This window comes from Salmo trutta, chromosome 10, assembly GCF_901001165.1.
Source record: "Salmo trutta chromosome 10, fSalTru1.1, whole genome shotgun sequence".
Taxonomy (NCBI): Eukaryota; Metazoa; Chordata; class Actinopteri; order Salmoniformes; family Salmonidae; genus Salmo; species Salmo trutta.
The window spans coordinates 2,169,571-2,185,452 of NC_042966.1; the positions used below are offsets into that span (position 1 = coordinate 2,169,571).

At 45.5% G+C, this 15,882-nt stretch overlaps 1 protein-coding gene across 1 annotated transcript in view; it reads left to right on the top strand.

Moving 5' to 3' along the window:
• The first annotated feature begins 1,106 nt into the window (after positions 1-1,106).
• The window catches only part of LOC115200949 (MAGUK p55 subfamily member 2-like), a 58,947-nt gene continuing 44,171 nt past the window's right edge, over positions 1,107-15,882 (top strand). The window contains exon 1 of the mRNA XM_029764096.1: positions 1,107-1,216. Within this exon, the coding sequence (XP_029619956.1) occupies positions 1,129-1,216 (88 nt within the window). The 5' untranslated portion in view covers positions 1,107-1,128. The remainder of the gene's footprint in view (positions 1,217-15,882) is intronic.

A 15,882-nucleotide genomic window follows, 5' to 3' on the forward strand; every position in this document is an offset into this window, starting at 1 on the left:
CCAAACAAGGGCACTGCGTTCATCCACCTCTGGCCTGCTCGCCTCCCTACCTCTGAGGAAGCACAGTTTCCGCTCAGTCCAGTCAAAACTGTTCGCTGCTCTGGCACCCCAATGGTGGAACAAGCTCCCTCACGACGCCAGGACAGCGGAGTCAATCACCACCTTCCGGAGACACCTGAAACCCCACCTCTTTAAGGAATACCTGGGATAGGATAAAGTAATTCTTCTAACCCCCCCCCCCCCCCTAAAAGATTTAGATGCACTATTGTAAAGTGGTTGTTCCACTGGATATCATAAGGTGAATGCACCAATTTGTAAGTCGCTCTGGATAAGAGCGTCTGCTAAATGACTTAAATGTAAATGTAAATGTATGTAAACAAATTTGTGCAATTTGTTTTTGAGAATAAGCTTTTTGTGCGTATGAAACATTTCTGGGATCTTTCTTTTTCTGCTCATGAAACACTTTAAATGTTGAGTTTATATTTTGGTTCAGTGTATGTTATAGGCTAGGCAGAGCCGTGGTTGGGTCCATTCTGGGTATATTAGCTGTAGTTGCATAGACCCGAGAACAGATGACAAACAAACAGGACCTGACCCTGACATAAAGGAAAATATTTTTGGACCCGGATGACTGGAGTCCCAGGTAGGGTCTTGGGTGGACCCGTGAATACCTCTAATTAGGACATCCAATGGGTGGTGAACTGTGGTGATGTCACTAAACAGGGAGGAAGTTCTAGGTTTAAATTCCAATCAGAAGATCTCCCTCTCAGCCCCCCTGCTCTCCCTCCCAACACACACACATACTGAGTAGTGGCCGGTAGTAGAAGATTATTGTGCCTCGTTTCCCCATTTCCAAGCATCACACCTCTCTCGTGTTGTCTCTCTAGAGAAGCATCGCTCTACCCCCCTCAATTTCTCTATCTCCCCCCTCCTCTCCTCTGAGAGGCTTCCATTCAGAGGGAGAGGCTCAATCAGCCTTGGCAGCTCTCAGGAGCTGTAGGTATTGAGAGGAGAAGAGAGAGAGAGAGAGAGAGAAGAGAGATAGAGGCGCTCTGTGGAAGGGAAGGATAAAGAGGAGGAGAGGAGCTTCTCAGTTGTGAGTGTGTGAGTCGTCGGTGGGTGGTCTACATGGCTGGCAGCCTGTTTGGAAGACTCTCCCTGGAGGAGGAGGAGGACTTTGTCATGTCCCTGGAGGGCCTGGAACTCAGTGGGGAAGGTAAGGACAGAGGGCTGAGGGGATGCTAATGGTGATGGGGGGGTCATAGTAAATGGATGAGGGTTTGGACTATATGGTGATGGGATAAGGGTTGTGACTTTGTGGTTCATCTATGGTGAAGGGATGAGGGTTTGGATTCTATGGCTCATCTATGGATGTGCTCCACTTCTTGGATGTTGTTTTATGTATTGGTCTAGAAGTGAAGTGTGAGCGAGAATGATTACCTATCTATTTGATTACCTACCTATAGATACAGTAGGTACAGACAGACGAGAGGCCAATAGGGTGTGGATGTGTCAGACTCATTGGTGGGAAACTGTATTCACCTGATGTCAGAAATAACAAACGGCAGAATCTCAAGCATATGGGAATACTTATATTTTTATATGGTATTACTGTCCTTGATTTGACCATTGATAAAGTGTAATTATTACCTACTAGCTAAACTATGTATTGATCCAATGTCCATTATGACTAGGGGAAAATGAGAGTCCATAGAGAGAAAACATGTAGTACTTTAAACACAGCCCTCAAATGGCCATAGAAATACAATCACTTTTTTAGATTGTATTTCTATGATAAAAACCATTATACTCTTTATGACAAATATGGCTGCCCTTAACAGTAAATCGCTGTGCCTGACAAAGCTGAATGAGTGTGTGGGGGAAGTGCTCTTCTACATTATATCCATCATTGATGGTGTTAAATATTTATGTATTGCATTAGTGATGGGGGAAAAAAAGGATAGTTACATATCGGGATATTCCTTTTGACTATATATTGTATCGTTTTGACAATATCGCAATGTTATATTTGCACTAGTTGGCTGTACCTGCGTAGCTTGTTCGCCATATTCCTTTTAAATAGGGAGCTAATTGCTTTTAAGAACTTTTATTTCCATGACTGTTAAAAACTTGTTTTCTCATGGCTTTCTTGTTTCTCTGCAGCAGACATATGGTAATAAAATGACAGTATCGAATCGCAACACATCTAGAATTGTGAGAATGGCAAAACATATCGTATTGGCACCTAAGTATTGTGATAAAATCGTACCGTGAGGTCCCTGGCAATTCCCAGCCCTATATTGCATACTCTACTGCATGCGTGTTCATACTGTTTGCATTGATTGCTGTTGATCATAAAAATCAAATAAAAGTTTATTGGCAGCATACACAGATTTTCAGATGTAATCGCAGGTGCAGCGAAATGCTTGTGTTTCTAGCTCCAACAGTGCAGTATTATATATAGCAATAAAAAATAAAACAATACACACATAATCCAAAAAAATAACAAAATAAAGAAATTAAGAAATATGTTCAGTCACTGAAATCACAGCCACTAAGGAAATGTATCACTGTACAAATGGATAGGGGTCAAAATGGAACATAAAGCTTTCACAGGACGAACTAGAATCATGTGCCTTTGTTAGACATTATGTTGCATTGACTATCATAATACACTGAACAAAAATATAAACTCAACATGTAAAGTGTTGGTCCCATGTTTCATGAACCGAAATAAAAGATCCCAGAAATGTTCCATACACACAAAAAGCTTATTTCTCTAAAATGTTATGCACACATTTTTTACATCCCTTTTAGTAAGCATTTAGTAAGCATCCTCGACTATCAGCATCCAACAACTTATTTTTTAAAGAATTTGGCTGTATGTCCAACCGGCCTCACAACCGTAGAACACCTATAACCACGCCAGCCCAGGACCTCCACATCCGGCTTCTTCACCTGCAGGATTGTCTGAGACCAGCCACCCGGACAGCTGATGAAGCTGTGGGTTTGCAGAACTAAATAATTTCTGCACAAACTGTCAGGGAAGCACATCTGTGTGCTTGTCATCCTTACCAGGGTCTTGACCACCCTGCAGTTCGGCGTCATAGCCGAATTCAGTGGGCAAATGCTCACCTTCAATGGCTACTGGCATGCTGGATAAGTGTGCTCTTCACAGATGAATCCCAGTTTCAACTGTACCGGACAGATGGGGCCGTGTGGGAGAGCGGTTTGCTGATGTCAACATTGGGAACAGAGTGTCCCCTGGTGGCGGTGGGGTTATGGTATGGGCAGGCATAAGCTACAGACAATGAACACAATTGTATTTTATTGATGGCAATTTGAATGCACTGAGGTTCCATGATGAGATCCAGAGGCCCATTGTCGTGCCGTTCATCCGCCGCCATCACCTCATGTTTCAGCATGATAATGCAAAGCCCCATGTCGCAAGGATCTTTACACAATTCCTGAAAGTCCAGTCCTGCCATGGCCTGCATACTCACCAGACATGTCACCCACTGAGCATGTTTGGGATGCTCTGGATCTTCGTGTACGACAACGTGTTCCAGTTCCCGCCAATATCCATCAAATTTGCATAGCCATAGAAGAGGAGTGGGACAACATTCCACAGGCCACAAATCAACAGCCTGATCAACTCCACGCGAAGATGTGTCGCACTGGATGAGGCAAATGGTGGTCACACCAGATACTGACTAGCTTTCTGGTCAACGGCCCTACCTTTTCTCCACAATTAGTAGTTACAATCTTTTCTCATCACAGCAACTCCCCAACGGGCTTGGGAGAGGCGAAGGTTGAGTCCGCCTAGCCGAGGTGCTTTTTATCACACTGCTCGATTAACCCGGATACCAGCCGCACCAATGTGTCGGAGGGAACACTGTTCAACTAACGATCAACTAACGATCAAATAACGATCAAATAACGATCAACTAACGATCAACTAACGATCAACTAACGATCAACTAACGATCAAAGTCAGCTTGCAGGCCCCCGGCCCGCCACAAGGAATCGCTAGAGTGCGATGAGCCAAGGAGACGCCCCCCCCGGCCAAACCCTCCCCTAACCCGGACGACGCTGGGGCTCTGGGGCTCTCGGTCACAGGCTGGCTGTGACAGCCTGGGATCGATCCGTAGTCTGTAGTGGCGCCTTAGCACTGCGATGCAGTGCCTTAGACCGCTACGCCACTCGGGAGGCCTTCCCTACTTTTTTTTAAGGTATCTGTGACCAACAGATGCATATCTGTATTCCCAGTCATGTGAAATTCATAAATTAGGGCCTAATTAATTAATTTCAATTGACTGATTTCCTTATATGAACTGTAAATCCGTAGACTCTTTGAAATTGTTGCATGTTGCGTTTATATTTTTGTTCAGTGTATGTTATTATATACATTATATAAAGAGCAAGAGAGAGGTGAATGAGGAATGAATAAGATAATGCACGTGATGCATACTGCTGTATAGCACAGTGAGTTCGAGATGTACACTATCTTCCAATACAAGTTGACGTGACAGACAACACAGTCCTATGAACTACACAGTCTGTCAGTACATTCACATTAGTCCTTCATTGAGGACCTCCCTCCTACCCAGTGCATTGTGTATTCTATGGGAGCTGCTATGCGGTAATTCATATGCAACAGTGCGCTTCTCAGAGCGGTCACGTTTGGGAGTTTCAGAGACAGAGACACAACCTTCAAATAACATCCCTCTCTCTCTGCCCTCTCTGGACCAGGACCTGTCACATTGAATACTCAATGATATGCACAATAGGTAATGGCCCAGGAAAGACATCGTTGTTAACGTCCCAAATGGCACCCTATTCCCTATATAGTGCCCTAATAACCATATGGCTCTGGTCATACGTTGTGTACTATAAAGGGATTAGGGTGCTATTTGGGACGCAGCCTTCAGCACCATTGACGATGAGTAAGGGGAGTTTTCATGTATGATTAGGCTGTCAGTAATAAAAGTGTGGTGCCATAGAAGGGTGACTGCTGAGTGTATTCTTCCTGAGTGAATTGGACTGACTGTGACAGTCTTACATCCTGATTTGATTATGTGGTTTGTTAACGATGATAATAACACCTGGGTTTTATATAGCCATTTTCAATGACCCAATGATGGTTTGGTGACAATGGTGACGTCTTCATCTCTGTCATGTCATGTAATGCCATGTCATATTGCTATTGACATGTTATTACATATTATAATTGTCATTGTAAAAATGAACAAAGTGTGTCTACACCACACATTTTTCATTGTTTCTTCCCTGACAGCCATCATATAATAAGCCTGTTGTTCAACCCTGTAGTTTTATCCTGGACATACTAGGATTAAATATAATGGGAGCTAAATATCACTGGTTGTTGTCTGGACTGGTGACCTTCAGCTTGATAATGAGCTCTGAGTCCTGAGGCACGTAGACTGGGACAACGACCATCACCATGGAGATGTTGTGGTTTCAATGGCTGCTATACTGTAGGCCCTTCAGAGGGCTTGTTGTGTTCTCGAGGGAAGGGGGGTTAGAAATATCTTCACTGTCAGAATATGCAACACACATACTGGATATGGTATGCATGCATTGCACACATGCATGCACACAAATGCACACAGATACACACACACTGCATGCACATGTACTGCACACAAACATCAGCCCAAATCAGTTGTCTTAACAGTGAAGTTACTGTGTCACTGGGTGAATGTTGACTTCAACTCTTGAGACTCTTGAGACTCTGTTCACAAACTAGAACTCCATTTGCACACTAGACTGGCTCAATTGATAATACAATACCTCTTGTGCTGGATGGCATTTTGAATGATATTTGATGTAGCCTAGATGTTGGTTGAAAGTGGGAATTTAAGGCTTTTCTTCAAGGGTTCCAAGTTCAGAAACACAGCACATACAATAATGAAAGCTAGTGATTAAAAGTGCATGTTCCATCAAAAATTGCTAATCAGTGACATACCACTCAGGAATAAGCTCCACTCCAAAACATTTACTGAATATTGTCTACTGACAGTCATCATCTTTACTGGAGGCCTTAGTTTAATTACACAACACCGAAGGAAAGCAGGGAATATTATTATATTATGTCTACTGCCTCTAACTGTTTCATCATTTCTCGGTCAAATCTAATGTTGTAAAAGACTTACTGCCGATAGATCATTTAGGCAAATTAGGGTGTCAGTAATTGTTAATATGAAATGTATTTGATTTATAAATCGCTCCACGGCAGTGCACTTACTTCTAAAAAGCCATTTAACAGCAATTCCTTACAGTCATATCAAACAGCTCATGGATTTACTCAGAGGGAGCAAAGTCGAAGAGGATTTCAGGGAAACTACCCAAATAGCCTACAGAAACACTACCTGTTAAGACCCTCAAGACATGCTAGTGTGAATTACTGTGTAGTTCTTCAGCAAACTCAAATGTTTAAGCCATAGCTTCGTCTATAGACATTATTAGTCTGTATTTCCTACATCCTTCAATCCTCTAAAAAAACTTTTTATTGTCAGGTGCTCCATATTGGAGATCTGCATGTACTTTAGGCAACTCTTCTGACATATGTATGGCATGACAACAACAGACAGATCTCAGAACAGTATATTCCCTATGCGGAGTCACTACACAACAAAAACACCCACTGCCCCTGTCTCACTCACTTGAGCCACAGAGCTCCATAGCAACCGGTTGCCTCTGCTAATACTGTGAGGTTAATGTTCCCCACTGTGTTCCCATACCAGAACCACAAACAATAACTACTCTGAATGTTTCGGTGACACAGAACATTGGAGCTTTAATTGCAGCTTTTTTTGTTGTTGAGGTGACCACGTAGTATGATAATGCATGAATGCTGGGTGACTCAAGGTAGTCCCCTCTTCCTATTATATTTTTAGGTATTTTCTAGTTTAAATATGTCTACCTGTTTCTCTTAAGCAAACAGAGGTTATTACAACCCAGTTAACCCACTGTATGGTTTTCGTTATGCCATTGATGTACATATTGGGACCTTAGCAGCTTCCCTGTGAGATCAACTGAAGCTTAACAGTCACAGGCTGGTCACCTGTGGCCTCATGCTGTTGTTTTGGGCAGAAATGGACAAGGAGGGAGCATTATTTGACATAGTTTTACCTTTTGTGATTGGCTAGCGGCCAAGTTTCCGTCTGTCGGCCATTTTAGGCTGTTAATGAAGCGGGTGGAATGTGGTAATCCCGCTGACTGCTGTAGTAGACCCAATGTTCACTCTGTTTCCCTGTTAAACCGGGATTAAGTCAAGCGTGAGAATAGTTTTTTTTGACAACTTCCTGCTTTTATTGGTAGAGTGACTTGATTTACTTGACCTATTCCTTTTCGCTACTAGTAGAGCCTGTTCTTGGTAGAGTAATACACTGAGTGTATAAACATTAGGAACACCTTCCTAATATTGAGTTGCACCCCTTTTGCCCTCAGAACAGCCTCAATTAATTGAGGCATGGACTCTACAAGGTGTCGAAAGCGTTCCACAGGGATTCTGGCCTATGTTGACTCCAATGCTTCCCACAGTTCCACACTTTCAAAAGATATATCGTAATTTCCGGACTATAAGCCGCAACTTTTTTCCCAGGCTTTGAACCTCACGGCTTAAACAATGACGTGGCTAATATATGGATTTTTCCCGCTTTCAAATTTTTTTAAATAAAAAAAACACATTCTGCGACGTGCTTAGTTTTTTGGCGGCATGAAGCTTTCATTAGACCAATGAAATTACCGAACGGGTTAAGGTCAAACAACTTTTTTGTTTACTGTTTAGATTAAATCGAGCGCGCTCAAACTTCCCATCATTCTGATTACGGTAGTCATTTTGTCACCCTCATCATGGCAAAGACACGGAGAAATGCATATGATGCAGCTTTCAAGTTGAAGGCGATTGATCTGGCAGCGGGGGATTTGCCTCCGGATGAAAGTGACGAGAGTGACAATGAAAACGATGCAATATCGGATGAAGCAATTCTGTGGCTATTCAACTCCGACGCCGAAAGAGATGACGTCAGTGGTTTCAGTGCACAGGAGGAGGAAGATAGTGACCAATGACTTTCTTGGTAGGGTACGGTTTACTGCTCATTTTTTATTTTTTGTTACAAGCCTGTCACAGTTGTCGTCGGTGAAGGAGGACCAAAACGCAGCAGGTACGTGTATGCTCATCTTGAGAATTTATTAACTTCAAAAAATGAACGTACAAAATAACAAAACAAAAAAAGAACGAACGAACAACTACAAACAGTCTGGCTAGCATAGGCTCAACACAGAACAATCACCCACAAATACCAAACACAAACACACCCTACTATATGGGACTCTCAATCAAAGGCAGATAGACAACACCTGCCTTCAACTGAGAGTCCCAACCCCAATTAACCAAACATAGACATACACTCACTAGACTCTACATAGAAATACCTAAACATAAACCAACACCCGGAATTACTAAATCAAACACCCTTTTTACAAAAACACACCACCCTGAACCACATAAAACAAATACCCTCTGCCACGTCCTGACCAAACTACAAAACAATTAACCTTATACTGGCCAGGACGTGACAGTACCCCCCCCTTAAAGGTGCTACCCCGGAAGCACCTTTACAAAAATAACCCCAAGCAACACCAAAAGAAAAATTCCCCTTTTCTAAAGGGAGGGAAGGGAGGGTGGCTGCCGTCAACGACGGCACTGTGCTACACCCCCCCTCCCCAACCCACCTATTTCTGGAGGTGGCTCCGGCTCAGGCCGTTCCAGGCTGTCTGGGCAGTCTGGCAGCTCGGGACAGTCTGGGCAGTCTGGCAGCTCGGGACAGTCTGGGCAGTCTGGCAGCTCGGGACAGTCTGGGCAGTCTGGCCACTCGGGATAGTCTGGGCAGTCTGGCCACTCCGACAGTTCAGGGCAGTCTGGCCACTCCGGCAGTTCAGGGCAGTCTGGCCACTCCGGCAGTTCAGGGCAGTCTGGCCACTCCGGCAGTTCAGGGCAGTCTGGCCACTCCGGCAGTTCAGGGCAGTCTGGCCACTCCGGCAGTTCAGCGCAGTCTGGCCACTCCGGCAGTTCAGCGCAGTCTGGCCACTCCGGCAGTTCAGCGCAGTCTGGCCACTCCGGCAGTTCAGCGCAGTCTGGCCACTCCGGCAGTTCAGCGCAGTCTGGCCACTCCGGCAGTTCAGCGCAGTCTGGCCACTCCGGCAGTTCAGCGCAGTCTGGCCACTCCGGCGACTGTTGACTGGTGGGCAGCTCCGACGACTGTTGACTGGCGGGCAGCTCCGACGACTGTTGACTGGCGGGCAGCTCCGACGACTGTTGACTGGCAGGCAGCTCTGACGACTGTTGACTGGCGGGCAGCTCCGACGACTGTTGACTGGCAGGCAGCTCCGACGACTGTTGACTGGCGGTGCTGGGTTTACGCACTTGAATGCTAGTGCGGGGAGCGGGAACAGGACGAGTCGGACTGGGTTGACGCACTTCCGGGTCCGCACGAGAGACAGGAGCTGGAAACCCCGGGCTATGGAGGCGCACAGCCGGTCTAGATCTTACCCCCTGCACAACCCGCCTTGGCTGGATGGAACTAGTAGCCCTGTACGAGCGGGGTGCTCGCACAGGGCAGACTGGGCTGTGCAGGGGCCTGATGGTAGCCGTGCGTAGAGCGGGAGTTGGGTAGCCTGGTCCTCGGAGGCGTACCGGCAACCAGATGCGCTGCGCAGGCATCCTCCTACCAGGCTGGATGCCCGCTCTAGCACGGCACCTGCGAGGGGCTGGAATAACTCGCACCGGACTGTGCGTGCGTATGGGTGAGAGAGTGCGCTTCTCAGCGAAACATAGCGCTCTCCACCCCATATGCTCCTCCATATAACCACGGGTAGCTGGCTTCCGGCTCTTCCTACGCCTAGCCAAACTACCCGTGTGCCCCCCCCAAAAAAATTCTTGGGGGTGCCTCTCGTGCTTCTCCCTCAGCGCGTCCATGGCCTCGTACCTCCGCCTCTCTGCCTTGGCTGCCTCAATTTCCCACTGCGGGCGGCGATACTCCCCAGCCTGGTGCCAAGGTCCGGCCCCGTCCAGAACTTCCTCCCAAGTCCACTTCTCCCGCCAGTCCAACTCGAAAACCGTCTGCTCCTTCCTCTGCTGCTTGGTCCTTGAGTGGTGGGTGATTCTGTCACAGTTGTCGTCGGTGAAGGAAGACCAAAACGCAGCAGGTACGTGTATGCTCATCTTGAGAATTTATTAACTTCAAAAAATGAACGTACAAAATAACAAAACAAAAAAAGAACGAACGAACAACTACAAACAGTCTGGCTAGCATAGGCTCAACACAGAACAATCACCCACAAATACCAAACACAAACACACCCTACTATATGGGACTCTCAATCAAAGGCAGATAGACAACACCTGCCTTCAACTGAGAGTCCCAACCCCAATTAACCAAACATAGACATACACTCACTAGACTCTACATAGAAATACCTAAACATAAACCAACACCCGGAATTACTAAATCAAACACCCTTTTTACAAAAACACACCACTCTGAACCACATAAAACAAATACCCTCTGCCACGTCCTGACCAAACTACAAAACAATTAACCTTATTCTGGCCAGGACGTGACAAAGCCGTGTTTCGTTGAAGCCTATTTATTTTTGTTACAAGCCGTGTTGCGTTAAAGCCTATTTATTTTTGTTACAAGCCGTGTTTCGTTAAAGCCTATTTATTTTTGTTACAAGCCGTGTTTCGTTAAAGCCTATTTATTTTTGTTACAAGCCGTGTTTCGTTAAAGCCTGTGTAAAGTTAATTTGTTTCAATGTACCGGTAGGCACCTGCGGCTTATAGACATGTGCGGCTTATTTATGTTCAAAATAATAATTTAAAAAAAATTCTGTGGGTGCGTGGTCAGTTCAGTTCAAGTGTTCAGCAGTCTGATGTCTTGTAGATAGAAACTGTCTCTGAGCCTGTTGGTATCAGATCTCATGCTCCAATACCGTCTGCCCAACGGTAAGGGGGAGAACAGCTTGTGGCTGCGGTGTGTGGGGTCCTTGATGATGCTGCATGCCTTCCTCAGGCACTGTTTCATGTAGATGTCCTGGATGGGTGGGAGCACTGTCCCAGTGATGTACTGGGCCATCTTCACCACACACTGGAGGGCCTTGCCGTCATGGAAGCAGCAATTCCCGTACCAGGATGCTCTCGATGGTGCAGCAGTAGTATTTGGAGAGGACCGGGGGTGGCATGACGTATTTCTTCAGCCGCCTTAGAAAGTAGAGGCGCTGTTGCTCCCTCTTGACAAGAGTTGTTTTTTGTTGTTGGTCCATGACAAGTCCTCGGTGATGTGGATGCTGAGGAACTTAAAACTGCATACTCTCTCTACTGCAGTCCCGTTGATGTGGATCGGGGCATGTTCCTCATCTGCTTCCTTAGGTCAACAATCAACTCCTTTGTTTTGCTGACGTTGAGAAGGAGGTTGTTGTCATGACACCACTTACTTCCTCCCGATAGGCTGACTCGTTCTTTGACAATAGCTCAGCGTTCAGCCCTCCAGGGGGTGAGGGTAGGCAACGAAACATCCACCACGCTGCCTCTCAACAAGGGGGCTCATCAGGGGTGCATGCTTAGTCCCCTCCTGAACTCCCTGCTCACCTACGATTGCGTGGCCACACACTTTTCCAACACCATCATTAAGGTTGCTGACAACACGACGGTGGTTGGCCTGATCACCGACAACGATGAGACATCCAATAGGGAGGAGGTCAGTGACCTGGCAGTGTGGTGCCAGGGCAACAACCTCTCCCTCGACATCTGCAAGACAAAGGAGCTGATTGTAGACTGCAAGAAATGGAGTGACCGAGCACACCACCATCCACATCGAGGGGGCTGTATTGGAGTGGGCCAAGTTCCTCAGTGTCCACATCACTAAGGAATTATCATGGTCCACACACACCAACACAGTCGCAAAGAAAGGCAGGACAACGCCTCTTCCTTCTCAGGAGGCTGAAAAGATTCAGCATGGGCCCTCAGATCCTCAAAAAGTTATACAGCTGCACCATTAAGAGCATCTTGACTGGCAGCATTACCACTTGGTATGGCAACTGCTCGGCCTCCGACCGCAAGGCGCTACCGAGAGTAGTGTGTACAGCCAAGTACGTCACTGGGGCTGAGCTCCCTGCTTTCCAAGACCGCTATACCAGACTCCAGCCACCCAAGTCATAGACTGTTCTCTCTGCTACCGCATGACAAGCGGTACCAATGTCTGGAACCATAGCAAGCGGTACAAGCCTGGAACCAACAGGACTCTGAACAGCTTCTACCCCCAAGCCACCCCCAGGTGGTGAGGATAGGCAACGAAACATCCACCATGCTAAGACTGCCAAATAGTTAGTCCAGTTGCTATTGGTTAGCTATTTAACTATGTGCATTGACCCCTTTTGCACTAAATCGTTTGACTCATCACATACGCTGCTGCTACTGTTTATTATCTATCCTGTTGCCTTGTCACTTTTTTTTTTACCTCGATACTGGTACCCGTGTATGTCGCCAAGCTATAGTTACTCATTGTTAATTTATTCCTTGTGTTATTATTTTTCTATTATTTCTCTTTTTTTATATGGGCAGACTGTATCGGAGCATGAGGTCTGATACCAACAGGCTCAGGGACAGTTTCTATCAACAAGCCAACAGAACTGGACTGACCGCCCACAGACACGCGCATACACACACACCACGCACACACACACGTTCATGCTACAAACGCATCACAACTGCTGCTATCAGACTCTTATAACAGTGTGATTGCTAAATATTGCAAAATTGAAACACTTGCCTCTCAATCCCCCCTTCCACAAAACAGGGTAAATATTGGACTATAAATTCTGCCTTCCTGTATTATACTTATGCTCAAGTGTTTATTCTATTCTACTGAGCCATTTACTTTATGTTCATATTCTTATCTTTTATGATTTGTTTTTGTTGTCGCATTATCGAGAAAGAACCTGCAAGTAAGCGACTAATAAAACGTGAAACTACTTATTCTTACACTTTTTGTTGTAGTGTGTCAGGAAAAGTGAGCGAGGCAACCCAATCTGGCAACTGACACACAGCGATACACAAGAAGTAGGCCAAGTTGGATTTTTAATAATCCTTCTGAATAATACAATAGGGCCCTTATTCTCTTATCGCTTCACATTTCGCTCGTAATTTGCCTAGACATCAAACCTATTCCAAAACAGCAGAAAACCTCATCGAAAAGCATGGCTAGGCTACTTATTTCCCCTGTCTGTTAGCTAGCTCTCCATATTATCTCATTCAATCCATTTAAAGAGCCGACTATGTAACGTTACATGATGTTGTCAGAATTGTAGGAACTGACGGGAATAGGGACAGGAGGGAATGTGAGGAGAGAGAGAGGGAGAGATAGCGAGACTGAAAAGGAGAGAGGGAGAGAGCGCGATAATATGACAGAAGCAAGGAAGGGCCCAGTAAACTGAAGTGTAAACAAACCCTGTGTGAAGCCGAAGCAAAGTAGTAGAACCAACATTTATTGTAAAAGTGTAGAGTGGGCACACTGTGGTGAGTGTTGGTTATTAAAGAGAATTATACAAGGCCTGTAAAAGCTGGGTGGGCAGTTTGTTCTGTTCTCCAATCTGGCAACCTCCGCTCCAGATCTCCAGATGACAGTAGGGGTTTAGGGGGAAGAGGGGAGGGATAACGAGCCTTCACCACTGCACACATAATTCTTTGTTTAGGGAAGCAGATGGAGACTGGTTTTTTAAATATGGCCTTACTTCCTCTCTTTCTGTCTTCCTTCCTGTCTTGTGGAAGCCAAATCAAGACAAGGGCTGCATCTTTAATCCTCATGTTTTGCTGCTGACAGCTGGGGGTGGAATTGTTGAAGCTGCAGAACCTGTCAAGGGTCAGTATTACTACAGTAGGAACTCTCGAGTGGCGCAGTGGTCTAAGGCACTGCATTGCAGTGCTAGCTGTGCCACTAGAGATTCTGGGTTTGAGTCCAGGCTCTGCTGCAACTGGGAGACCCATGGCGTGATGCACAATTGGCCCAGCATTGTCCTGGTCAGGGGAGGGTTTGGCCGGCAGGGATGTCCTTGTCCCATTGTGCACTAGTGACTCCTGTGGCATGCCGGGCACAGTGCATGCTGACACGGCAGCCAGGTGTACGGTGTTTCCTCTGACACATTAGTGTATTACTACACTAGTGCATTACTACACTAATGTCTCTATTATTGAGGATAGGTCTGTAATGATAGGACAGGTGTTAAAAAATGAAAGGTTACGCAACAGACCATGAATCAGTATTTGCTTGAAGATGAACAGTATCGTTCTGATTATGTGGTAACAGATCCATCATCTGTCAATTGGGGTGGCAGATAGCCTAGTGGTTAGAGCATTGGATTAGTACCTGGAAGGTTGCTGGATTGAAACCCTGAGCTGACAAGGTAAAAATCTGTTGTTCTACCCCTGAACAAGGCAGATAACCCACTGTTCCTAGGCCGTCATTGTAAATAAGAATTTGTTCTTAACTGACTTGCTTAGTTAAATAAAGGTTAATAATAGTGTGTGTTTCTCTTAAAAAGTGGCATGCTTAAGGATTTAGAGAAGACTATAATGTACATATGTGACTTCCATTTATCTTGTCAAGGCTGTGTCTGATGTACAAAGAATGACTGAACTTCCCTGTGGCTCAGTTGGTAGAGCATGGTGTGTGCAACGCCAGCGTTGTGGGTTTGATTCCCACGGGGGGCCAGTACATACATTATTTTATTTTAAATGCATGAAATGTATGCATTCACTACTGTAAGTCGCTCTGGATAAGAGCGTCTGCTAAATGACTAAAATGTGAATGTAACTTGACAGCCTTACTGTGAAGTGTCTCTATAGTGATGTGAGTACAGAACTACTTGTCACTTTTGACCATGTGTCACACTGATCCTCATGTAATGGAAAAGATACACAACATCTCTCCTCTCAATATTTTATGTCTTCTAGCCCCTCTTTGCCTTCAGAGCTAGTGTTATGGAGTGAGGTGGAATTAGTAGAAGTTACTCGTAACCACTGATACGGGGTCAGATGTTTTTCATAACCCCAATGATTATCAAATCAAATCAAATGTTATTAGTCACATGCGCCGAAAATTACGGATAAGAACAAGAAATAAAAGTAACAAGTATTTAAAGAACAGCAGCACAATAACAATAGTGAGACTATATACAGGGGGTACCGGTACAGAGTCACCGGTTAGTTGAGGTAATATGTACATGTAGCTAGAGTTATTAAAGTGACTATGCATAGATGATAACAACAGAGAGTAGCAGCGGTTTAAGAGGGGGGGGTCGGCAATTGCAAATAGTCTGGGTAGCCATTTGATTAGATGTTCAGGAGTCTTATGGCTTGGGGATAGAAGCTGTTTAGAAGCCTCTTGGACCTAGACTTGGCGCTCTGGTACCGCTTGCCTTGCGGTAGTAGAGAGAACAGTCTATGACTAGGGTTGCTGGAGTCTTTAACAATTTTTAGGGCCTTCCTCTGACACCACCTGGTATAGAGGTCCTGGATGGCAGGAAGCTTGGCCACAGTGATGTACTTGGCCATTCTCACTACCCTCTGTAGTGCCTTGCAGTCGGAGGCCGAGCAGTTGCCATAACAGGCAGTGATGCAACTCAATGGTGCAGCTGTAGAACCTTTTGAGGATCTGAGGACCCATGCCAAATCTTTTCAGTCTCCTGAGGGGGAATAGGTTTTGTTGTGCCCTTTTCACAACTGTCTTGGTGTGCTTGGACCATGTTTGTTTGTTGGTGATGTGGAAACCAAGGAACTTGAAGCTCTCAAACTGCTCCACT